This window comes from Moschus berezovskii, chromosome 13 (genome assembly GCF_049115385.1).
Source record: "Moschus berezovskii isolate FMDL1 chromosome 13, NW_MosBer_1.0, whole genome shotgun sequence".
Taxonomy (NCBI): domain Eukaryota; kingdom Metazoa; phylum Chordata; class Mammalia; order Artiodactyla; family Moschidae; genus Moschus; species Moschus berezovskii.
This window is the reverse complement of record NC_142472.1, coordinates 32,936,714-32,962,323: the sequence shown is the minus strand read 5'-3', so window position 1 is coordinate 32,962,323 and position 25,610 is coordinate 32,936,714. Positions and strand designations below refer to the sequence as shown.

The 25,610-nt window shown below is 39.7% G+C and overlaps 1 protein-coding gene across 2 annotated transcripts in view; it reads right to left on the bottom strand.

Annotated features, from left to right (window-relative positions):
- The window catches only part of OBI1 (ORC ubiquitin ligase 1), a 44,037-nt gene that overhangs the window by 12,019 nt on the left and 6,408 nt on the right, over positions 1–25,610 (bottom strand). Inside the window, exons 1-5 of one of the 2 annotated variants that reach the window (XM_055426527.2) lie at positions 16,915–17,050; positions 14,357–14,457; positions 14,157–14,248; positions 11,504–11,752; positions 8,187–8,275 (exon numbers count right to left, since the gene is read on the bottom strand). In XM_055426527.2, the coding sequence (XP_055282502.2) occupies positions 8,187–8,275; positions 11,504–11,752; positions 14,157–14,225 (407 nt within the window). In that variant the 5' untranslated portion in view covers positions 14,226–14,248; positions 14,357–14,457; positions 16,915–17,050. Of the gene's footprint in view, positions 1–8,186; positions 8,276–11,503; positions 11,753–14,156; positions 14,249–14,356; positions 14,458–16,914; positions 17,051–25,610 lie in introns of those variants that run through there. The other variant, XM_055426526.2, reaches the window with a different exon arrangement.

Here is a 25,610-nt window from a genome sequence, read left to right as displayed (position 1 = left end):
GTGACAGAAAACTGCAGTAACTGTCCACCCCCAATTAGCTGAATATCCAGAGAAGGGCCCCTCAGGCGGCTGAGGGGCCTGAGCACACCCAGCTGTCACAGTCTGGCCCCAGGGTATCATCAGGCTCCCCTGACAGTCTACAAGTTCCCCTTCCGGGAAAACCAAAGGGCATAGCAGAATCAGTCAGCGGATCAGGCTGGGGTCAAATACCAGGAATCATTGTGTTTGTCAGAGCAGAATCAGGAGAAACAAAAAAGGCCAGAAAAGGTCAGGGAGAGAGAAGAGCCGAGGCCAGGAAGAGCAGAGGTGTTGCTGAGGAAGCTGAAAGCCAGGCTTGGTACTGGTGGTATGTCTTGAGACACAGTTGAGGAAGAGTTTAGACCTGTGAACTAGAAGGGGCAGAGCTCACAGTCAGCATGGAGACAGTTAAGGGCAGGAAAACCTGTTCCACTGAGGAGACTCAGACTCAAAAACACAAGCCCTGACACTGGCTCCTGCTTTCCTCTTTCAAACTCTCAATCTCTAGAACAAGTTTGGAAGACTTCAGGAAATCCCTGTGCTCTCCTCCTTTGGAGAATGCCAGGAATCTCTGCCTTCTTAAACCCTATATATCTTAAGCTTCAAGAAAGCTCAAATCTTAACTCCCTAGTCAGTTCCCTCCAGGAAACTGTAAAGCATTAGAGTGTGAGAATGCTATGTCCTTTTGCTATGTCCCAGAGGAAAAATACACACACACACACACTTTATATAGATACACACTGAGTTCATCACACACACAGAAAATGTCTTGGGAATTCCGTGGCAGTCCAGTGGTTGGAACTCTGCACTTCCATTGCAGGGGCATGGGTTCCATCCCTGGCCAGGGAACTAACATCCTGCAAGTCATGTGACATGGCCAAAAAAAAAAGTCTTAATTCCAAGGAGTTGGAAAATTAATGGAACTGATCAGTATACAGCATAATCCTTAAAACAATACAATAAAAGAACAATAGGAAATCTTAAGAGAGTCTCATAGACAAAATGACAACTGGGCTCAGTCTCAAAGGATGGGGAGGGATTAATCAAGCTGAAGGAAAAATGAAAGGCTAATGGAGAGGACCAGGGGCAAAGGAAAAGACATGAGCAAAGGTACATGGCACCACATGCAAACCCAGGCCCAGTGAGAAATTCATCGTGGCCACAGCTGCGTACATTAAGAGGAAGGCTGGAGAGGAGCTAAGAAGGCTAAGCTGAAGTCCTATTAGTACAGGGGCTCATGTACTATATACTAAGAAATCCGGCCTTCAATTTGTGAACAATTGGAAATCACCCAAGGTTATTAGCAAGAGTGAGATGATCAAATTTATATTCTAGAATTCAGGCAACATACAGCAAATGCTCCAGAGCTGTGACAGGACAAGAGCAATGAGTCAGAGGGCTATTAAAATTGGCTAAGCATGAAATCATGTGGATCGAAACCAGTGGGAACAAGAAGAGGAATTACACAGGAATTTAATAGGATAGAATATACTGGACAATAAGGAGTGGAATGAGAAGAAGCGGTGGAAAACGCAGGAGAGGAAGACTGAGGTTTTTATCTCGGGCAACCAGATAAGTAGTAAAGCCATTAGCAAGGACAGAAACAAAGCGAGAGGATAGAAATCTCCCGTGTGGGATGGATAACAGATCCAGTTATTTAGACGCAAACCTCTACCGTTCTCTGTGCTACATGGTGTGCCAAGGACACGCAATTATTTCATCTTCAAAGTGGTACATTATGCACATTTTACATAAAGAAAGTAATGGCTCCAACAGGTCAAGTAATTTATCGAATGTTATTTATCTATTTATTTAATTACTCAACAAGTATGTATCAGGTGCCTTTCAGGTGCTGGGGTTTTGCAAGTGAAGGAGATGGGCAGAAAGGCTGGAATCAAGTCATATAGGCTTCAGATTTCATGTCACCTCAGAAGTTATTTGAGAACAAGCCTTCTGTACTTCAAGCTAGTTGATTTGAAATATTTAAGAATTGCTAACAATGTATTTGCAAACATTAGTGTGGAGTAAATTAAATTTCAAGTTGAATATTTTCAAGCATTCACCTCATAGAGCCACCATTAAAAGGTAAAGAAAGGGCAGGAATGAAGGGAGGGCGGGCGGGAGGGGAAGCTCGGAAGGAAGTGGCCCTCTGCTTCTGCACCTTCTACTTCCTGACTCAGCCCCAACTGCAGTGATAAAATCACGGCGTGGTGAAGCAACACAGCATAGGATCATCAGCAGAGTCTGGAGCCAGACTCTCTAGAACTGAACTCTGGCTTTGTCTACCTTCTAGCATTGTGGTTTGGGGGAAGATATTTAAACTTTCTGTACTTCAGTGTTTGTCTTGTGAAATGGAGCTAGTAGTAGTACCTATCTAGTAGGTGGGTGAGGTTAAATGAGTCAAAACTTGAGATGTACTTATAACATTGAGCCCACAGTTAATGCACAACCAATGTTACAGTATTACCTGTCTTCTTAGCCCTCATTACTGTCTGAAATTACTGTGTTTGTTTAGTTGCTTGACCTCGTGTTCTGTCTTCTCCATTCTAAACTCCACAAGAGGAAGGTCATGGGGACAACTTCAGAGGACTGCTTTAGACGGAAGGATGAGGAAAAGCCTCTCTGAATCTGATAATAGGAGACAGTCATATAAAGATGAGAACATTCTAAGAGAGGGAAAAATTCTAGCATGTTTGAGAAACAGAAGGCAGCCAGTATGGCTAGAGCAGGATAAGCTATGGGAATGAGATGGAATAGGCAAGTACCGTGACTAGCTGGTAAAGCGTCCGGATTGTATTTTAGGAAAACACTGGACAGTTTCATATAAGAGATTTAATAGCATGATTTACATTTCATAAAAAACCATTTTGAGTATAGTGAAAATTGAATTGGGTAGGGGAAGGAGAGAGTAGAAGAAGGGAAACTTGAATCCAGGTAGTCTGTCTCCAGAATTAGGCATTTATTTAACTCTTGTGCTTTGCAGTGAATTTAAGGTATAGGATCTTGTGTGAAAGTATAAAATAGACAGGTGGAAACATGAATCTACAATATAGGAGAAAAGGCAAGGCCAATGATTTAGATTTTATTTTGTAATTGCTGACATATTAAGAAAATGATTATTAAAGCCATGGGAGCTGATGAGATGGCTCAAGGAACACAAACACAGCAAGAAGGGAAGAACGTGCAGCTTATGATTTATGAAGTCTATTCTGTCCTCCTCAGAACACTTCTTTTCATGTCCTAATAGAATACTGATCACCACCCAGGAGTATCTGGAGCATTCATCTTCCTCCAGAAGCTGCTGAGGCATGGGTAAAAATTGGTCCATAATGATAAGACTTAGGGTTGCTGGGCAGTAAAAATGATGCTTGCAGGGAAACACTATCAAACCCACAGATCTCACTAAAGATACAATAACATTACCGAATACACATTTACAGAATGGAAAGCCATTATTAATCCAATTATAACCAAGTTTGATTTAAATGACCTATGGAATTCTATGTATACAAAATTTTGTATATGTACATATATATTTCATACCCTACACTATTAACATAAGTTAGAAGCTAAGGGCATGGGCCAGCTGCTCTGTTTAAGCCTCAAAATAGGTGGCAACATGGCACAAACTTTACCCAGTGAGACTAGAGCAAAAAGAATGGCACAACAGAACACAGCAACCTTGGAGAGAGGGCATAATACTTCCAAATGCTTTACAAGTCATTAATAAGCTTAATAATATTTGAAGCTAAAACATCACTAAGGAATTCCTAACTCTATCAAGGACAAATATATCCACACTTCTAGGCACAGTTCAGGAATATGCGAAATGCAGTTCTATCTTCCTTCAGCTTCTCATTTCTGTTTCTTACCATGTGGAGGTGTGACACTCTTGGGATCCCCCATTAAATGGGAGATGGAGAAGAAGAACAGGAAAAATGACTAAATTTCATTAAATCTTTGGCAAAATGGAAGGGGAATTCTCTCAGGAGCTACGTTTTAATTCATTTACTCAACAGATACATACTAGGAGTAGAACTCTATAAAATGCATGACTATAACAGTGAATAAAACTATAGTCCTCACTCAGAAAAATATGAAATAAGTAATAGCTGTTGTTGTTCAGTCACTAAGTCATGTCTGACTCTTTGCGACCCCATGGACTGCAGCACTCCAGGCTTCCCTGTCCTTTACTATCTCCTTGAGTTTGCTCAGATTCATGTCCATTGAGTTGGTGATGCTATCTAACCATCTCATTCTCTGTCACCCTCTTCTCCTGCCCTCAAATCTTTCTCAGCATCAGGATCTTTTCTAATGAGTCGGCTCTTCACATCAGATGGCCAAAGTATTGCAGCTTCAGCTTCAGTCCTTCAAATGAATATTCAGGGTTGAATTCACTGGAATAATTACACAAAACTTTAATATTCATCGAAATAATTACACAAAACACTAATTATTAGTAATTGTGATTATGTGCTAAAAAGGGAAAGTACAAGATAGTAAGGGGAACCTAACCAACTTTAGGGGTCAGAAACAGTATTTTATATAGTTCAAAGCATCTAGGATACTGTCAAGTAAATAAACTTTCAGTACTTCTGGGCTGGCTGGGAGAATGGCTTTTCTTCACATACCAGTCTTGCAAACTAAAGGACATTATCACCACCTCTTGAGTTCCGAATACCAAATCTGATTCTAAGTCCATGTTAGAGAAAACTGAAAGGGCAGGCAGATGGTTTTCTTCAGGTAAAACAAATTAGAAGAGAGAGACTAATTCAGGAAATGGCTACATCAAGTCAAAGAAAAAAATGGCATTTTTCTGGACCACCAGTTTAGCTGTCAGGACAATGAAGTTTTGAAAAAGAACAGAACATATATTATTGAAATCCAGAAGAGTATGCTTAGTGGGATAGCTGCCACACTGCACAAAAGGGTTTCCAAGCTAAAGTTGAAAAAGGAAAAATATCCAGGTACACATTGAGATTGAATATAATGGAGGGTAAAAGACTAGATGAACAATAGCAGAGGAGATAAATGATAATCCAGATTTCATTTAAAGATTATACCACTGTTTTTAAAAATTATAAAATATATTACTTTTATACAATACTATTTACTTGAAATAAATGTAAATGTCTAAGTCCCCTTTGTTCACACTGGATTGTAGTCTAGTTTTGGGGCAACAGCATGATATTTGCTTGAGTGTCCTAAAAGGGGGGCTTCTCAGGTGGCGTAGTGATAAAGAACCCGCCTGCCAATGCAGGAGACATGGAGATGCAGGTTTGATCCCTAGGTCAGGAAGATCCCCTATAGAAGGAAATGGCAACCTGCTCCAGTATTCTTGCCTGAGAATCCCCATAGACAGAGGAGCCTGGTGGGCTACAGTTCATGGGGTCACAGAGAGCTGGACACAACTAAGCAGCAGAGCACGCAGGCAAATCCTTAAAAGAAACACCTTCTGCAATGGACTGAACTGTGTTCCCATTCCCCCACACACCCTCCACCAAATCCGTTTGTTGAAGCCCTAAACCTCAGTATGACTATATTTAGAGACAGGGTCTTTAGGAGGTAATTCAAGTTAAATGAGACCATAAAGAGGAAGCCTTAATGCAACAGGACTGGTGTCCTCATAAGAAGAAGAGAGACAGAGTACACACTCTCTCTCTGACAGGCAAAGACATAGTGAGAAGGCGGCTGTCTACAAGTCAAAAAGAGAGCCCTTGCCAGAAACCCAAACTGCTGAACCTTGACCTGGGATTTTTAGCTTCCAGAACTATAAGCAAATAAATATCCAATGTTTAAGCCACCCTGTCTATAGTATTTGTTATGGCAGCTCAGGCTAACAAATACACCTTTCTAATTTTTTTCCCTCTCTGCTGCTGCTGCTGCTGCTGCTGCTGCTAAGTCACTTCAGTCGTGTCCTACTCTGTGTGACCCCATAGACGGAAGCCCACCTGGCTCCCCCATCCCTGGGATTCTCCAGGCAAGAACACTGGAGTGGGTTGCCATTTCCTTCTCCAATGTGTGAAAGTGAAAGTGAAGTTGCTTAGTCATGTCTGACTCATAGTGACCCCATGGACTGCAGCCTACCAGGCTCCTCCGTCCATGGGATTTTCTAGGCAAGAGTACTGGAGTGGCTTGCCATTGCCTTCTCCTCTCTAGTATCTAAATTTTAAAGCTCTCTCTTCTGCCTGATTCATAGACTATGTCTGAACAACCTGAAAGATACATTAGACACTCAGGCCATGTATGTAAAAATGTAAAAAGTACACCTTGACAGCTAACTGAGGAGAGGAGAAAACTGGTCAAGGCACTTCCTAATCAAGGAAATGAAATGGAATGGATGGTTTCTGTTTGCCTGCATTTAAACTCTTGAAATTTCACATTGTTTGCAATACAAATAGGAGTGCTCCTCAAGTGAACCAGATTTGAGTATTTTCAGCTGTGGTCAGCTTCTCTCTGACTCCCACTAGGGTTTGGTGATGCAGAGGTAAACAAGGCTATAAATCAAATGCCATACTTTTAATACCTCAATGCACTGCAAATTGATCTGGAACAGGGGTCAGTTCAAATCGTTTTTTTAACTGAACCTGTTCCCTTCCCCTGAAGGGAAGCAATGGAAGCTAAAGACAGTGAATCCCAAAGTTATAAGGGATTCAGAAGTGTGGCTGCTAGTGAGAACAGACAGAGGTGAGGTTTCTTTAGGTGAGATTCTTCAGTTGTTTATCAGGTAGGAATCAAAGATATTTAAAAACACACATCCTGGTAGCTAGTGCTAAATCTGAAATCTGGTGGGCAACTTTTCAAGAAATAAAAGCTACGAACAAAATGGCTTTAGTTCCATTCAGCCTGCTGTGGGAAATGGCTAATGGACAAACATTATTATGACTGGCAAGGCGAGCTGCCAATAAATAAGAAGAGCAGAGATTCAAACCACCATATATTAACGGCAACACTTCCTAAGCTTATTTCACTAATTCATCAAAGTAGGACATTATCTGAAGTGAAAAGAAAAATGAGGTTGGAGAGCACAGAGGAAGGAACTATTTAAAAGTAAAAGCTATGCTTCTTTCTCAATTGGTTAGTTATCTCTACTTTGAGTAATTATGGTTTACTTCTACCATTTCCTGATACCACAGTTGGTTTTACTGAAGGCAATATTTTCTCCTTTTCAAATGACAAGCAGAGAACTACCTCTGGTAGGATAAATTCCCAATGTTTGCTTATGCCTTTCTTGTCTTTTTCCATTAGGAGAAAATGGCTGGACAGGACATAAGTGTGGAGTTCTGATATGCCACTCCTCAGAGGGATGGAGGTCACATTTTCTTTTCACTTGTCATTTGTTTTTTTCCCTAGAAGAATACAACCTTAAGTGCTCTCTCTCATCTTTTCTTAATCTTCAAGTCTTAATTCTCAACTGTTTCTTAGCATTTTAAACTAACTGTTCAAAATGTTGCAATCTTGTATTTTCTGGAATGGAGTGAAAATATCCCCATCATAAAACAATTCATTTAATTGTACAGTTCAAATCAGTACAAAATTCAACAAATGAAGCCTTAAATTCTATTTCAGATAGGCTTTTTAGGGTAATGGGTAGTGTAACAGCTTTCATGTAATGTAACAGAGCACAGCTCTGGGGCCGGACTACCTGGGTTTGAATCCTATTTCCACCACTTACTAGCTGTGAAGATTTAGAAAAATTAATCTGATCTCTATACCTCCATTTTAGCATCTGTAAATAGAGAATAACAGTGTTCTATATCACAAATTGTTGTACCTGGTAAAGACAAAGCAATGGATGAATTTTAACTATCATTAAGATTATTTCAAAAAATATCCAAAAAGCATCATGTTAGTCTCCCTATTCTTTGTTAGGATCATTAGTTATATGTAAAACCAAGTGGAGGCTCACCAGTCTTGGGTCACATAAAACAAACCTCTTGATAATTAGGTAAGGAAAAAGGATAAGAAGGAAATCCTTTCTTCCAACATAATAGCATTAATTAAGATTTTACCAATAACCTATGTATACACTTGACACTTACAGGTAAGACATTCTACTTAAACTTACATGTTTCAACAAAGAATCCAATGAAAAACATAATGTAACAGCAGCTTATTCTAAAACACTGACAAAACCTGAAACATTGCTCTATGAGCAAAATACATACTTCTGAGGTGATCTGTTATCAACTTCAGCTTTCAGTCGCAAATTCTCCCTCACCAGGCCACCATTTTCCAATTTCAATTTTTTATTTGCCTTAAAAAAAATGGTGAAAATAATTAAGCACAAGTTAAAAACAAATGTGTAAAAATTATGACATGAGCCATCTGTATTTTTTAGAGCAACAGTATGAGAAAACTGAATACTAAAACATGTCTTCAGAAACTTAAAATCACCATTGGGAATGACTTGGGAAACTGAACACGATCACACATTTTTAATCCAAATTCCCCAAGCACTTGCAAATCTCTATCTAGGGAAATAAACGGAGCTATGTTAGTTAGCTTAGAGTCGTTAAGGGACTAAACTAATGTCAATTTTTTTTCTTCCTTTTTCACAAAACTGAATACTCTAAGCATGGTAACAATATACCACATGCAATTATTCACAAAACTAATGGTTAAGTATCTTGCACTATGAGATTGATTTTGGGTTGCTATTTAAAAAGTTTTTAGTGATAACATATCTAATATTGTTAAACTACTTGCCTGCTTTCTTCAAAATGGCTTTCCCAAATGCTCTGGCTCACAACTTCTTGGATCGATACTTTCTAATAAATTGTATGGATTCTCTTTTGATTTTTTTTTAATCACAAATATGATTTCCTTCTTTGAGTTGCATGATAACTAAAAGCTGCCTGACAAATATTTATTGCTAGAAAATCTAGAGGCTCAATATTGATCCTGGGCAACCCCAAAAGTAGAGTGTCTATTGTACAATCTTCTTAAAAGTGACTTCTTTTAAATCTGCTAGTCATTATGTTTCTGAATTCCAACAAAAAATAAAACTCCCTAGGCTAGAAACCAATCTCACTAACTTAGAAAGAGAAATTCATTGTCTAACTATTAACATTTAAAGTGTCAGAACAACTGTCAACAAAAAGGTTTAAACTAAGAAAATCTGAAAACAGATTTAAAAAATCTGACCAATAGTTTCTAGAATTCTTGACTATATTACTTGCCCATCCACACACAAATGCCCCAAGAGGGTGACAAGAGAAGCAGGACAGAGGACACTCTTTTGAACACCAAACCTAACTCTCAGATGTATCCAGGTTCCTTCTGGATTCTGAGTACCAGCTTATCTTCATGGATGCAAACCAACCAGGACTGTGGAGAGTTAATTCTTTAAGTGACTGATAAACACCATTACTGCCCTTCTGCAGACATAGGAAAGGTAATATACTTCCTCATACACACACACACACACACAATGAATTAAGCCCTCAAGCACAGCACTGTAAGAAGAGGTACTTAGTGAATGCTTTTTGATGATGAATGACAAGCTTAAATTAGAACCTCATTTGATTTCTTTTCCCCATCCCCCTTGACAAGGTCTCTCACCAGTCCCAAGGCTTTCTAAGATGCTCTTTATGGGCTGGCTAACCCTCAATTATCAGAGGTATTTTCAAGTTCAGGAGAACTGGCTGGGTAAAGTTACAAAGGGGAGAGTCCTGCCTATTTGTTGCACCTGAAAGAGTAATAAAGACTTCAGCTGACTGTTATACTTTGCAATCTCAACACTGGCTTCATAATGGTTCAAAACTCACTTGTCTTGGAAACATGAGGAAAAAAGTCCATTTCACTCAATCTAGGTAGTCCTTTATTCTGAATCTTCAGCATTCCTATATTTGTTTTATAGTTTGCTGTTATTTTGTACTTTACATTCAAGTTTTGCCTCTGCAGTCCATTTTTTTAGTTTATGTTCCAGTTTATTGCCTAGTTCTACCTAATTCCTTCACTAGGTATCCAAAATGGGCTTTTCAAGTATCCCAAATAATTGTGAGGTCTCAAGGTAGCTTTGGGTATTGAATTTAACACATGATCTTTAAAAGAACAAAGAAAAACTGTATTCTATGTACTTTTCTTTTACATACTTCCCTTATATCACTCTTATTTTTTTCCTTATACCACTCTTATAAGCTCAGAGTAGAGTTTTCATACATATCTTCATGTTCTAAGAAGCATTTACTGCCAAATATTTTAATGAAATTCAATAATATAAAAGAGACCATACAGAACTTACTGATAGTTCAAGAAGGAAAGTTAATGCGGACATGGCTGACTGATAAACACTGTGACCTCTCAGCTACCTTTCCTTTTCCTGTCCTCTTCTCTTCTCAGACTAACATGGTAATGGGGGCCACTATAAACCAAGAAACAACACTTCCCCTAGACTTGTAGCAAACTCAGTGCAATTACATCCACAGTTTCTTTTTTTTCTAAAAGCACTATGTTCCCACCTTTCTCTCATCTTGGCCTTCTCTGAGCCCAAATGGCATTTATTTTATACGTGGGTATGCAATTTGACTTAGTACTCACACTAAGCTGCAGATAATTCTCTGCTACTTAATCTCACTGAGGATGAGGGAGCCGGTATGTGGCAGCACATCTCTAAAATATGTAGAGCATTAATGATTTCAGGAGGTGGAATTCAGCAGTTCAGCACAGTAACAGTATTTTGAGAGAATGCAGATAGGCTGAATAGGGGGCTGTGAACCTGGATCCCACAAACCCAACTGTTCAGCACAACAGGGCTCCACTGTGGATAAACCTGAAGCCAAGACAGAAGGCTAGTCCCTCTGGCCAGCACAGCTCTAGGTCACGTCATTACCTCTAATGCTGATGCCATGGACTTCATCTCCTTTCCGAGATTGGAAAATCCTAGAGGTTTGCCCTTTTCACCTATGCTTTCACTATCTTCTTGCGTGGATGAAGAATAACTGAAAAAATTAAACTGCCTCTCAGCCACAATATTCTTTTGCGTGGAGTAGTCTAAAGCCATCACTCACAGTTCTCTTGGAATAGTCTTTAACTATTTACAATATTAAAACATCAGAGAAAGGGAGTGCTAGAAAAAAGATGGTCCAAACCTTCCATTTTATAGGTAGGGAAATGGACAGGTCTGTCTTTATGCATAGATGGAAGTTACTGACATAAGCTTTTTTAAAAAAAGGAAGCCAAATCACAAAGGGGGGAAATAGAAACACATCCTTTAAACTGATGTCGTTCTTCCACAAGAAGCTGTAAACTCATACAGAGGCACTACAAAGTCTCCAATTACAGTCACAAATAGGACCACCTGATATTTCTTGGCAGCTATAAGATTTAAGGAGAAAAAGTTTTCTTATTGTTTATAAATGCTCATCTAGGGATTTGTCCTTTCTCCCCAAATCGTCTAAAGGATGTCTCCAAATAGCATGGCTATTTATTCTTTTGAAGGTACTTAACATACTACAGAATTTTAAACACAACCACAACTTACCTCTTTTAGCTTATCCACATCATCTTTCACTTTTTCATAGATTTCATTAGCTGTTCTAAGCTTTTTCTTCCACTCTGCGACAGTTTCTGGGTCAATTTTACTTGGATTATCTGCAACTGGAAGTTTATCTTCATTTTGGTTGCCCTGCATCAAGGTTAAAGGATCCAGAATAGTCTTGATCTGTGACTCCAAGCTGAGGTTTTTACTCTTAAGCTCGTCTACCTCTTTCTGCAGACAATCTATTTCATCCTGAAAAAGCATTGCACGGCCATCAGGTAGACACAGACACTAAACAGATACACATGCTAGAGTGAAGTCAACGTGTTTTTAAAATTTACATTCAAAATCCTATAGATACATAGATTCTTTATGCATCAGAATAACTTTGTAGACAGCAAGTCACATACAGCTGAAATTCTCAAAATGAATTCTGACTGATAAAAATTGGCATCTCTATTGCTTTTAATTCAAAAATCGTTCGTGATTCAAAAAAAATGAAAATGTCAAATCTTTGATTTCATTTTAAATATTCAGAAAATATGAAAAATCACATGAATTCAACAAGGAAGTAGATTCCTCAGAAGAAAATTCTAAGCCATGTTTAATTCCTTCCATTCTAGAGGAGATCAATCCTGGGTGTTCATTGGAAGGACTGATGCTAAAACTGAAACTCCAATACTTTGGCCACCTCATGCGACGAGTTGACTCACTGGAAAAGAGTCTGATGCTGGGAGGGATTGGGGGTGGGAGGAGAAGGGGACGACAGAGAATGAGATGGCTGGATGGCATCACTGACTCGATGGACATGAGTTTGAGTGAACTCCGGGAGCTGGTGATGGACAGGGAGGCCTGGCGTGCTGTGGTTCATGGGGTCGCAAAGAGTCGGACACGACTGAGCGACTGAACTGAACTGAAGGGGCATTTAAAAATACAGTTTTGATCAAGGAAATCTGTAGTTTCGGCTGATGTCTCTCTTTTGCTTCATACAGAAGTAAAACTATATACCATGTCCCTTCACTTTCCATGTCAGAATAATACCTGTAATTTTGAACTCTTCTACGTTCTAGCTCTTTAACTACTGCTGTGACTATTTCAAATATTAGTTTTCCCATGTAGAACCACCTTGAATCCAGCAATGAAACATTTGGGGCTAGAACTCTCTTCTGTGATACCATTTATTCATCTATATGGATATTTCAGCTTAAACTAAAATTGTTAGGAATTCCGTTCTCAGAAAATAAACTTCAACATGCCAGCAATCTCCTAAAGCATTAATTTGATTAGTATCTAAGTGTGATAAATATTCATTACATAAATAATACATTTTAGAGTTAACACAGATAGAACTATTTACTATTTTAAATTACAGTATGTTTTGAGTTAAATGGCATTATGAAAGAGAAAAGGGCTTTACTTGTTTGAATAAATTAATGAATAAATAAATATAAACAAGAAAACACATATGAATGAACATTTATTCAGTCATTTATCTATGCCCGATTTTATTTCAAAAAGTTTTTGAAGCAGCTGAACTGGTTTCCATTTATGTAGTGCAATTTAAAGATATTTTGTGTCAAAGGAAGAGAGCAACATTATCCCCCATTTAGTCAATATAAAATGACAACTGGACTTAATGTTTATTCAAAAGTATATATATATCCATTTTAGCATGAAGCTAATTTAGAAAAAAATTCCATCACCATGTCAAGTCACCTGCATGTCAAATCACATGCAGAAAACAACTGCATGATCTCACATATATGTGGAATCTAAAAGAGTCAAACACATAAAAGCAGAGTTAAACAGTGGTTACCAAGCATGGAAGGTGGGGGAAATGGGGAGGTGGGAGAAATAGGGAGATGAATCAAGGGGTACAGAGTTGCAGCTAGAGATAGTCTAGAGACCTACTGTAGAGCATGATGACTACAAGTAATAATATTGTACTGTCTACCGGACACTGCTGAGTAGATTTCAGGTGCCCTCACCACACACACACACACACACACACACACAAAGTAACTATGTGAGGAGATGGCTATGCTAATTAGTTTGACTGAAGTCATCACTTTACCATGTATATCAAAACATGTTGTAAACCTTAAATATACATAATTTTTTAAAACATGTTTTAAAAATTCAAGAAACATTTAAAAAATGTTTTTTAAAACATGCCAAAAAACAAAAAAAAGAATTAAGCAATAGCATATCTCAAACCAAAATCTCTTTGTCTGTAGCTGACCTAAGTATATTTTCTTTACCAGAACTTATCAGACTTATAATTAGCAGTGAATTTACAGGTAGAAACAAAAACAGAATGAAGGTTATAGTACTTGTTTGCATTCATAACGCCTCATGGGGTTGGAAGACTGACTTCTACATGAGAGTTTCCTTTATCTCCCAACTTCTTGAGGGAGCAACTTAAAAAATGATGTTTCTGTTGAGGAAAATTAAAAGCAAGAAAAAGAAGAAATGTTTCCATCTGTTTCCCTATTTGAAACAGGAAAGGAAAAAAGAATTTATCAAATAAGATATTTTTAAACTGGCCTTTAACGTAAGATTTCATTGGATACTTACTCTAAGAAGTCCAGACTGATAGCTCAGTTTTACCTAGAATTCAGTGCTGTCATCATTTAACATTTTACTTAGTATTTACCTCATATTCTTTGTGGAGTAATTCAAGTCTAGTTTTCCGAAGGTGCTTCCTGACTGTATGGCTTAGCATAGGTTCACTTTCACTTGTTCCTCCTATAGGGACAAAAAAAAAATCTAACCTTTCATTCTGATTTGGGCAGAATGAAAATTAAAATGAAACCTTTCCTTATTGTTCTGTGTAGCCTCTAGCTTAATTCCTACCCTTTTCTCAAATCCACTTTGTGCTGCCATCCTTTTCTGTACTTCAATTCTGAGAAAAATCACTGAGACGCTTACTCCTTGGAAGGAAAGGTATGACCAACCTAGATAGCATATTAAAAAAAAGAGACATTATTTTGCCAACAAAGGTCCATCTAGTCAAGGCTATGGTTTTTCCAGTGGTCGTGTACGGATGTGAGAGTTGGACTGTGAAGAAAGCTCATCGCCAAAGAATTGATGCTTTTGAACTGTGGTGCTGGAGAAGACTCTTGAAAGTCCCTTGGGCTGCAAGGAGATCCAACCAGTCCATCCTAAAGGAGATCAGTCCTGGGTGTTCATTGGAAGGACTGATGCTAAAGCTGAAACTCCAATACTTTGGCCACCTCATGCGACGAGTTGACTCACTGGAAAAGACTCTGATGCTGGGAGGGATTGGGGGCAGGAGGAGAAGGGGACGACAGAGAATGAGATGGCTGGATGGCATCACCGACTCGATGGAGGTGGGTTTGAGTGAACTCCGGGAGTTGGAGATGGACAGGGAGGCCTGGCGTGCTGTGATTCATGGGGTCGCAGAGAGTCGGACATGACTGAGTGACTGAACTGAACACCATCAGAAATACCTTCAATAAAATATCATGTTATGTTTACTTACCTGTCTTATTAAACTCAATGAAGGCAAAGGCTATATTTTATTAACTCATTTGGACTACTGCAAATTTTTAATACCAGACAACTGTTAATGATAAAATCAGAGATAATATGTAACCAATAAGCTGTATAATTAAAATATTATTTGTTGTATAAATCAATATTATCTATATAATTATCAAATATATTATCTTATATGTCACATATATGATACACATATTATAATATATATTAGTATAACTAATGTATTCAAATATATATAGCTACTAGTAACACAACTGAAAAGAGGAATGTGTCTTTTCACTGACTCGAACAACCCAGTTACGATGGATTATAAATCACAGCATTAACTGTATGCCCACAATAACTCACATATACACATTCAAAATGTATTCTTCCTGAGCGCTCTTCACTTATTCTGTGGTTACCTTCTTTGCAGTTCTTAGCATCATGATAACAAAGGCATTTACAAATGTTCTTTTTCACGGGACTCCATCCAAATGCAAGGATGGATGAACCATTTTACTTCAGAGAACTTATGAACTATCACTTAGACACAAATGAAGAAAGAAGGGATGTGAAAAGAAGCTGGGAAAAAAACATTTAAATTATTTTAATCAACAAAGCTCATAGTCTGCAAGGAAAGACCTGACTCCTGGTAAAGATCAGTGCAGATAAAAAAGTAGAGGCTGAGAGATTAACACTCCAGTTTGCAGCACAGCAGAGAAATATTCCTCTATAAGACTTCACCCAGATATCCAAGAGAGAAACCTTGGAGCCACCTCTGATTCCCTTTCAGATCGCTTAGTTTCAAAGTTCCAATGGTTCTTCTTTCATTTTAGCATATATATCTTCCTTTCTATTATAAAAATTTTATGTAAGTCCATTTTCCCTAAGTTGGGACTATTACAAAGATGAAAGGTTTTTTCCCTATGATTCATGCTATCATCAATTCACTTTCAATTTTTCCTAAAGCAGAAACAAATAAAAATCATTTTAACAATCTAAAAGAAGTAACACTATAAAGGCTCTTTAAATGTTTCATTTTCCAAGAATCTTCCAGTTCAAGTTTTATCCCTACCACGTTCCCCCCCACCCCGCTTTACCTACATGACTGTAGCACTGAATGTTCTTTTTCATACCTTAATCCAGACTCACATTCTCCCTCACCTGGGCAAGAGTCTCACCTATTCATGTCCTGTTTCTCCCCTGGAGCCCAAACTATGTATCATCACCCGAGTAATATTCCTAGTACACACATTGGATTATGTCATTCCCCTGCTCAAAACTATCATACCCACCTTACCCTTCTCACCCATGCAGCAACTCCCTGATTTAGTCTGTCACTCCAGATGCTCTGTGCTAAAGTCTTAATTTACCTTTTCAGTCTTATTTCAACTATCAGACCCAACTAGACTTTCCTGTTTCCCAACTGCAGTGAATGCTGCTCCCTCTACAAGAAATGGCCTCTCTCACCTTTACCAACTGAAAATTTATCTATCCTTAAATCTTAGAGGCCACTGCTTCATGAATCCCTTCTCCATGTTCCTAGATGAACTAGCTTGTTTGAACTCTGTGGGCCTTTTTGTTTGTCTGCTTTTTAAGCTGTTGGCTGCAGTTAAGAACTGGTGCACCCAAATAAATAAATATTTAAGAAAAAAAAAAAAAAAACTTCATCCACATGGACAGCCTCTACCAGAATCAAAGTTCCGGAAGGCTCTGTGACTTCTCACGGTACTTCATGCTCCTCAGTTGCTCTGCTCATAGAGATCATGTCAAATGACCAATCCACCCAGTATGACACTGGCAAAATAACACCACCAAAAGTTGTCTATTTCAGTCTTCCTCCAAACAGACACTATTTAAGCACTGTTTTAAATCAGTTTCTATGTGTTTTTACAATAGACCCTTACCAATAATTTCTTTGCAAGGATTTTCAGGAGTGATGGGGACTCTGCAGGCTGGACATTGGCTATTATTCTTCAACCACAAGTCGATACAAACTGAACAAAATACATGGTTGTTGATGCATATGACAGGTTGGCGTACCTTTGAAAAAAGAAACACTACTTTTAGTACAGGGCAACAGTCATAATCAGAATCTCAACAGGTTTAGCTTAGAGCAAACAAATCGCTTCTCTAGAGCACAGCAGTAGGTGCTTTAAGAGGACATATCTAGTATTCATAAAAACACCGCTTCTGCTACCACACTGTTTCTTACACACGTGTAACAGTAACTAGCTTAGATATCCAGTCATAGAGATGGAAACTTTTGATACATTAAGAAATGGTTTTACTTTGTTCCAAATCACACTTACTGCCAAAGAGAAAATGCATTTTGTTCCATTAAGGCTGGGGCAATTTTTCTTCAGCTATTCTAGTCAAGGATTATAAAATGTCAGATCTAGAAGGTTCTTTGAAGATTATTTAGTCCAGTCATCCATATGATGCTTGAAATCCTTCCCTCAATTCATTCCACTACATTACAGAGCAATAGCGATCAACAATTTAGCACTGATGTCTTACAAGAATGCCCTCAAAACCAGAGGCACGAAAGTTAAAACAACCCTAAAAGACATGACATACACTCGAGTGGTTTATAATCTAAATAGCAAACAATGCTGACAGAAATACTGACGTACATCAAATAAATAAATCTTTGACTCAATGTAATCAAGTACATACTTTACATTTATATTGTCTTATATTTTACAATGAGTTTTCCGTGCATATCCTCTCTCTCTAATCCTGAAAGATAAACAGCGAATATACTCTACAAATACGGAAACCAAGGTGAAGAGATCAGGTGGCTTGCTCGGGGTTAATGAGGTAGGTGTTTTGTTTTGGCTGTGTGTAGCTGTTGTATCAGAGAGAAAATAGAAGAAAGAAGCTGATTTAGTTTTCTACCTGACTTTATACATTTGTTTACATATTTCTTATAAATTTGTATTTATCTCCCCTTTTAGAATGGAAACTCCGGAAGAGCAATAACTTCCTTCATCTCATTCACTTCTGAATCTCTGGTACCTAGCGACAGCCTAGTACACAGTAGGTACTAAATAAAGGTTTGCTGAATAAAGTAATGGCTATTAAGACAGTATTTAAAATTCCACATATTGGGGAACTTGCCAGGGGGGAATAATGACTGAATATTCTTCAAATAGCACAAATGTAACAAGAAAAAACAAAAATAGAAAAGGACACAGAAACGCTTAGGGTTTCACTTTATTTATGTGGTATTTTTACCGTGGGACTCAAAATACGTTATAGCCATTTTCAATATTTTGTTCTAATAATAAAAACACTAGCACTGTCGAGTCCTTCTGCATTAGGGACTAGAAGATCAAGGAAAAGTGGAATGAGTAGAGGGAGAATGAAAGGCAAAAGCACCACAAACCACTTTTCACAACATCAATGCTGCTCTATGTCTGCCTCAGAAGGATACTGAGTACCTTGCTCACTAATTTGAAAGCGGTCCCAACCCTCAAAGAAATCACAAATGTAACAACGATCCATGCCAGGCAGGCAGTCATTTTAAGTCTCCCTGCAAAGAGCTCTCTGGATTTAGTTTGGCTTTCCAAACATTCAGATGCTCCCTTGATTATGAACACTAACAGAAGAAAACTAAACAGAGAAGATAACTCTGCACAGATTTAGACTTTCTCGTGGAGAAATACCAATTCTAATTCATTGAGTTCAACTGATTTGATAGGGCTGATTAAAACACAGACAGACAGACAGACTTTCAAATACAGGAAGACCATGAAGCACAGCACTCCTTCCAAAGTGCTCCTACCAACAACAAGGAGTGCATGCTCATCTGGGAGGTACTCCTGATCAGAGTCTCAAGAGGCAGACAAACCTGAACTCTCTCTGAAGGTTAGTTTTTTCTAAAAATTCATCTGTTTCTGAAGTCTAGACCACAACACATTCACGGGTGTTTTAATCTTATCCCTAAGTCAGGAAATGTTTTCAGAATAAAAAATTCTCAAAGGAAGTACCAGGAAGATACTACTATGCCTATCCGGTAGCCTCCCCAAACACAGGCACACAGACAAACACACAAGCACATACTCCATGTTCCTTTAAGGCTCCTGGCAGGATGTGTACCCCCAAATTAAGATGGCTGGTTAATAGTTACCTCCTTGGGCTTTTAGGGCAGTGAATTTATTTCTGTTTTTAGTCATTAACTCATCTGAAAATGAATGAAAGTCAATGCTCAAAACATAAAACTGTGCATATTAAGGGGATTCAAAACACTCTTCCAGTCCGTATAGGCTTCCCTCATTAGAAGCACACATCTAATTGGCATTTTCTAAGTAAATGCTCTTTAGCGGGAGGAGAAGGGGACAACAAAGAATGAGATGGTTGGATGGCATCACCGACTCTGTGGACATGAGTTTGAGTGAACTCCGAGAGTTGGTGAGGGACAGGGAGGCCTGGCGTGCTGTGATTCACGGGGTCACGGAGAGTTGGACACGACTGAGCGACTGAACTGAACTGAACTGAAGTAAATGCTCTCATAACAAAGATTAAATATCTCCCCAAACTAAAAACTTCCCTGGTAGCTCAGCTGGTAAAGAATCCACCTGTAATGCAGGAGACTCTGGTTTGATTCCTGGGTAGGGAAGATATGTTGGAGAAGGGATAGGCTACCCATTCCAGTATTCTTGGGCTTCCCTGGTGGTTCAGCTGGTAAAGAATCCGCCTGCAGTGTGGGAGACTTGGGTTCCATCCCTGGATTGGGACGATCCCCTAGAGAAGGGAACAGCTACCCACTCCAGTATGCTGGCCTGGAATATTCCATGGACAGAGGAGCCTAGCAGGCCACAGTACATGGGTTGCAAAGAGTCAAGAGACAACTGAGCAACTTTCATTGCAAAAAAGAAGGCCTCACACGTGGTGGAAATCAAGAATTCTGCTTTGGTCTGTTAAGTTCGTGACACCAACCTGGCTTTTAAAAGGACACGGCAAGGTCTGAGAATCACTGGCATAAAAGATGGTGTTTCAAGTCATAGGACTGGAGAAGATTCCCTGCATGGGCAGAACAGTATACGTTCCAGCACAGACGGGAAGAGGAGGAGCAAAGGGAAGTGAGGAGGCGGGGCCTGTGCTGGAGGACAGGAGAACATGGTGTCACTCAAGTAAGTTTTCCAAGAGTGGTCACGCATGTCAAATGTTGAAGAGAGACGGAATGTGAAGTGACTACGGGATTTAACTGCACGGAAGTCAGTGTGGTCTGTAATTGACAAGCACTGTTTCCAGTGAGTAGTGGGGATGGAAACTTGACTTGAGAGCGCAAGACTAGGAAAAAGTGAAGCGAAGGCAGAGGCTACAGGCGGACCGTCTGCCGTGTTTCGCGGTGAAGGAGAGAGCACAAAACGTGGCCACGGAAAGGAATGATGATGCGAGCGGTACAGTAAAAAAGCAGATATTACTTATTGATGGAGGAAGACAAGGAGGGATCAGAGCCAAATATAGCAACGTTGCTAAGCAGTCAGGAGGGGAATGAGATCCAAAGCACAAGCAGGGAGATTGTGGCTCATATGGAGTGAGGAGCTCTCTTTCAATTTAACAAAAGGGAAGAAAGACCAAGGCTGTAAGAACAAACACAAAGAGGATGGAAGATCTGTTGATAGAAAGATGAGAGAACTCATGTTCCAACTACTCATATTTTGTCTATCAAATAGGAGGTGAGGTTACCAGCTGCAAGTGGGAAGCAGGGAGGAATATCAACTGGGGAAAATAGATTAAAGCAATTATTTTGAAAGATAAGAAAGTACATTTACTAGGGTCATGTATGGAGCAGGATGGTCAAACACTGTTGAGTCTGTGAGTGGCAATGATGACATGAAAAGGCTGAAGTAACACTGGAGGAGTCAGCGTGATGAGAAGAGGAGCAGAAAGGGAGATGCTCACAATCAAATTACAGGAGGTGGTACAGCTGCTTTCCCTAAAGTTTTGTCCTGGGACATTTTACCTGACAAAGTTCTATTTTCTTTCAATCTCATGTATTACATAATGTTAACATCCTTTCTACAGTAATAGCTCCTGAGAAGCCTCTGTAACTGGATCTCAGCAAGTGGCAGAGCTTAAGCTTCAAAAGAAACCTGGGGCAGACTCCAGCTCTACTACTTATTGAGCTGTTTGACTTTGGACTAGCCCATTAGTTAAACAATGGCATCAGTTTCCTGTTCTGAAATATATGGTTTAACCTAGTACACTTTTCATTTAGCTGTTGTTTAAGATTTAATAATATAAAGATGTAAGCACAGAGACTTCCACTTAGCAATTCCTCAAGAGAAAAGAAAGAAAAGGAAAAGAAAAGAAAAAAGGGTGGGGAGAGGGAGACAAGGACTATATTCACATGCCCAGGAGCCAACTCCATGTAGGGATCTTAAAGCTGACCCAACCATAGTATGCCCAAAGACAAGCCGAGCCGGCACACATTCACCCCACTCCTGAACTCCCTCTTGTCTAAGTTAATAGCATCTCCACCTCATCCATTGGTCTAGAATACTCAAGAGCTGTCTCTGACTCACCCTTTTTACTCACCTTCACTACCCAATCTGGCACCAAATTCTGGTATCATGTATCAGTCTAAAAAGCCAGGGATTTTAAGATATATCCATATCTTATGTATCACCAGGAAAAAAGGATGAAAAATCTAAGATACTGGAGTGGGTAGCCTTTCCCTTCTCCAGGGGATCTTCCCAACACAGATATCAAACCCAGGTCTCCTGCATGGCAGATGGATTCTTTACCAGCTGAGCTACAAAGGAAGCCCTGTAAGAAACGTGGCAAACCTACCACTAAATGTTCTTTTACTTACCACCTATCCCTTCTTTTTCTACCTTCAACTCAATGAGTTCAGGTTCCCCTTCTCTTACCCCAACTACTGCTATGACCTCCTCCAAGCATCCTTGCTGCCACATGTTCACTCCTGTCCATCATACTGATGCCAGAGCCACCCAGCTGCAATACGGAGCACTGCTCTCCTGCAAAACAACTTTTTCCCCTACTCACAGTATTGAGAACAGCATCCAAAGAATAATGCAATCTGCTTCTTAAATGGCCATTTCCTTTGATCCATTTCAATACTGGACAAACCCAATACTTCAACCACAGAGATATACACCTGATGTTCATCAAAAGAATATGAAGAACAGAGACCTATTATTTACTGGGCTCTCATTTTTCAGCTTGATATGTTCTGCTGGCCTGCAACTTACCCAATCAAAGTAAAATCCTTCCCATCTTTTGAGATGAAAATCAAAGTTTACCTCTTCGGTAAGGCCTTCACTAATCTTTTTTTTAGAATTAATTGGATCCTTATTGAATTCTCATAAGGGCATTTCTTATGCACTGATTTAATGTTCACTGGACTTGGTCAACACCGAAATCAGATTGATTATATTCTTTGCAACCAAAGATGGAGAAGCTGTATACAGTTAGCAAAAACAAGACCAGGAGCTGACTGTGGCTCAGATCATGAACTCCTTATTGCCAAATTCAGACTTAAATTGAAGAAAGTAGGGAAAACCACTAGACCATTCAGATATGACCTCAATCAAATCCCTTATGATTATACAGTGGAAGCGAGAAATAGATTTAAGGGACTAGATCTGATTGATAGAGTGCCTGATGAACTCTGGACGGAGGTTCGTGACATTGTACAGGAGACAGGGACCAAGACCATCCCCATGGAAAAGAAATGCAGAAGAGCGAAATGGCTGTCTGAGGAGGCCTTACAAATAGCTGTGAAAAGAAGAGAGGCGAAAAGCAAAGGAGAAAAGGAAAGATATAAGCATCTGAATGCAGAGTTCCAAAGAATAGCAAGGAGAGATAAGAAAGTCTTCCTCAGTGATCAATGCAGAGAAATAGAGGAAAACAACAGAATAGGAAAAACAAGAGAGCTCTTCAAGAAAATTAGAGATTCCAAGGGAACATTTCATGCAAAGATGGGCTCAATAAAGGACAGAAATGGTATGGGCCTAACAGAAGCAGAAGATATTAAGAAGAGGTGGCAGGAATACACAGAAGAACTGTACAAAAAAGATCTTCACGACCAAGATAGTCATGATAACGTGATCACTGACCTAGAGCCAGACATCTTGGAATGTGAAGTCAAGTGGGCCTTAGAAAGCATCACTACTAGCAAAGCTAGTGGAGGTGATGGAATTCCAGTTGAGCTATTTCAAGTCTTGAAAGATGATGCTGTGAAAGTGCTGCACTCAATATGCCAGCAGATTTGGAAAACTCAGCGCTGGCCACAGGACTGGAAGAGGTCAGTCTTCATTCCAATCCCAAAGAAAGGCAATGCCAAAGAATGCTCAAACTACCGCACAATTGCACTCATCTCACACGCTAGTAAAGTCATGCTCAAAATTCTCCAAGCCAGGCTTCAGCAGTATGTAAACCGTGAACTCCCAGATGTTCAAGCAGGTTTTAGAAAAGGCAGAGGCACCAGAGATCAAATTGCCAACATCCGCTGGATCATGGAGAAAGCAAGAGAGTTCCAGAAAAACATCTATTTCTGCTTCATTGACTATGCCAAAGCCTTTGACTGTGTGGATCACAATAAACTGTGGAACATTCTGAAAGAGAGGGGAATCCCAGACCACCTGACCTGCCTCTTGAGAAACCTGTATGCAGGTCAGGAAGCAACAGTTAGAACTGGACATGGAACAACAGACTGGTTCCAAGTAGGAAAAGGTGTACGTCAAGGTTGTATATTGTCACCTTGCTTATTTAACTTATATGCAGAGTACATCATGAGGAACGCTGGGCTGGAAGAAGCACAAGCTGGAATCAAGATTGCTGGGAGAAATATCAATAACCTCAGATATGCAGATGACACCACCCTTATGGCAGAAAGTGAAGAGGAACTCAAAAGCCTCTTGATGAAAGTGAAAGAGGAGAGTGAAAAGGTTGGCTTGAAGCTCAACATTCAGAAAACAAAGATCATGGCATCTGGTCCCATCACTTCATGGGAAATAGATGGAAAAACAGTGGAAACAGTGTCAGACTTTATTTTTTTGGGCTCCAAAATCACTGCAGATGCTGACTGCAGCCATGAAATTAAAAGACGCTTGCTCCTTGGAAGGAAAGTTATGACCAACCTTGATAGTATATTAAAAAGCAGAGACATTACTTTGCCAACCAAGGTCCGTCTAGTCAAGGCAATGGTTTTTCCCGTGGTCATGTATGGATGTGAGAGTTGGACTGTGAAGAAAGCTGATCGCCGAAGAATCGATGCTTCTGAACTGTGGTGTTGGAGAAGACTCTTGAGAGTCCCTTATACTGCAAGGAGATCCAACCAGTCCATTCTAAAGGAGATCAATCCTGGGTGTTCATTGGAGGGACTGATGCTAAAGCTGAAACTGCAATACTTTGGCCACCTCATGCGACGAGTTGACTCACTGGAAAAGACTCTGATGCTGGGAAAGGTTGGGGGCGGGAGGAGAAGGGGACGACGGAGAATGAGATGGCTGGATGCCATCACCGACTCTGTGGACATGAGTTTGAGTGTACTCCAGGAGTTGGTGATGGACAGGGAGGCCTGGTGTGCTGTGATTCATGGGGTCGCGGAGAGTCGGACACGACTGAGCGACTGAACTGAACTGAACTGGACTTGGAAAATTGTTTATATCCTGCTTTCCCTATTAGATTTTAGGCTCCCTGGGGGCAGGGGCACTGTCCTGCTCATCTTTGTGTCCACCACCACCAACTTATACAATGTACACTCTAATATTAATATAAGTGAATTTTGATGTATTAAAATGAAAAGCTGAGATAATGCTCCTAAAAGCATCTCAAGAAGCAAAAGGTCAACAGCCATTGCCAAATTTTGAAAAAGTGAAAGTTTAACCTTTCCATTTAATTTGCCAAAATGATACAGAAGAACAACCGCAGGCAGACTACTTGGCTCTGTCAGCTGAAAGCCACTGGCAATGTCACCCAAAGGAGAATCGTTTGCACTGTCAATACCTGGTATTATCGCCACCGTTGTGTTGGATTTTGAAACAGTTGACTGATTCATTTCTTTGGACCATGTACTTATCAGATGAAGATTTCTAGGCAATGGTTTAAATTTCCTTAGGAGAACAGGAAGCGATAAATGGGAAGGAGCTACTAGAACAAATTACTTGTTATTTATTTGACCATAAACTACAGAAACAAAATACAAAGAATGTAGCCCTCCCTCAACTCCTGTCCACCCATCTCCTCAGTAAAGACGAGCACCACTCCAGACGGGCGAGGGCCTTTCTGGTATAGGCTTCACCCTTTTATTTTTGACTGAAAATGCCCCCCGAGGAGGAGCCACAAGGCACAGCCAGGAGTGACGCTCTGGCCTCTCCCCTTGCCGCAGGCTGTGGTGACCATCATGTTAGGACACCAGGGCCCCATCCCTGTCCACCCATCTCCTCTACTCAGATCCTGCTATATGTAACAGCAACACATACACACAAATAATTTCCTTTAATAAGATCTTCTCAAGATACAAAATGTCATAATTTGCCTATATTATTAGGATTTTTATCCTATTTACTCTCAAATGAGATCTGTGGCATTACCATAGCAAGCACTCGTATGAAAGAAACACACA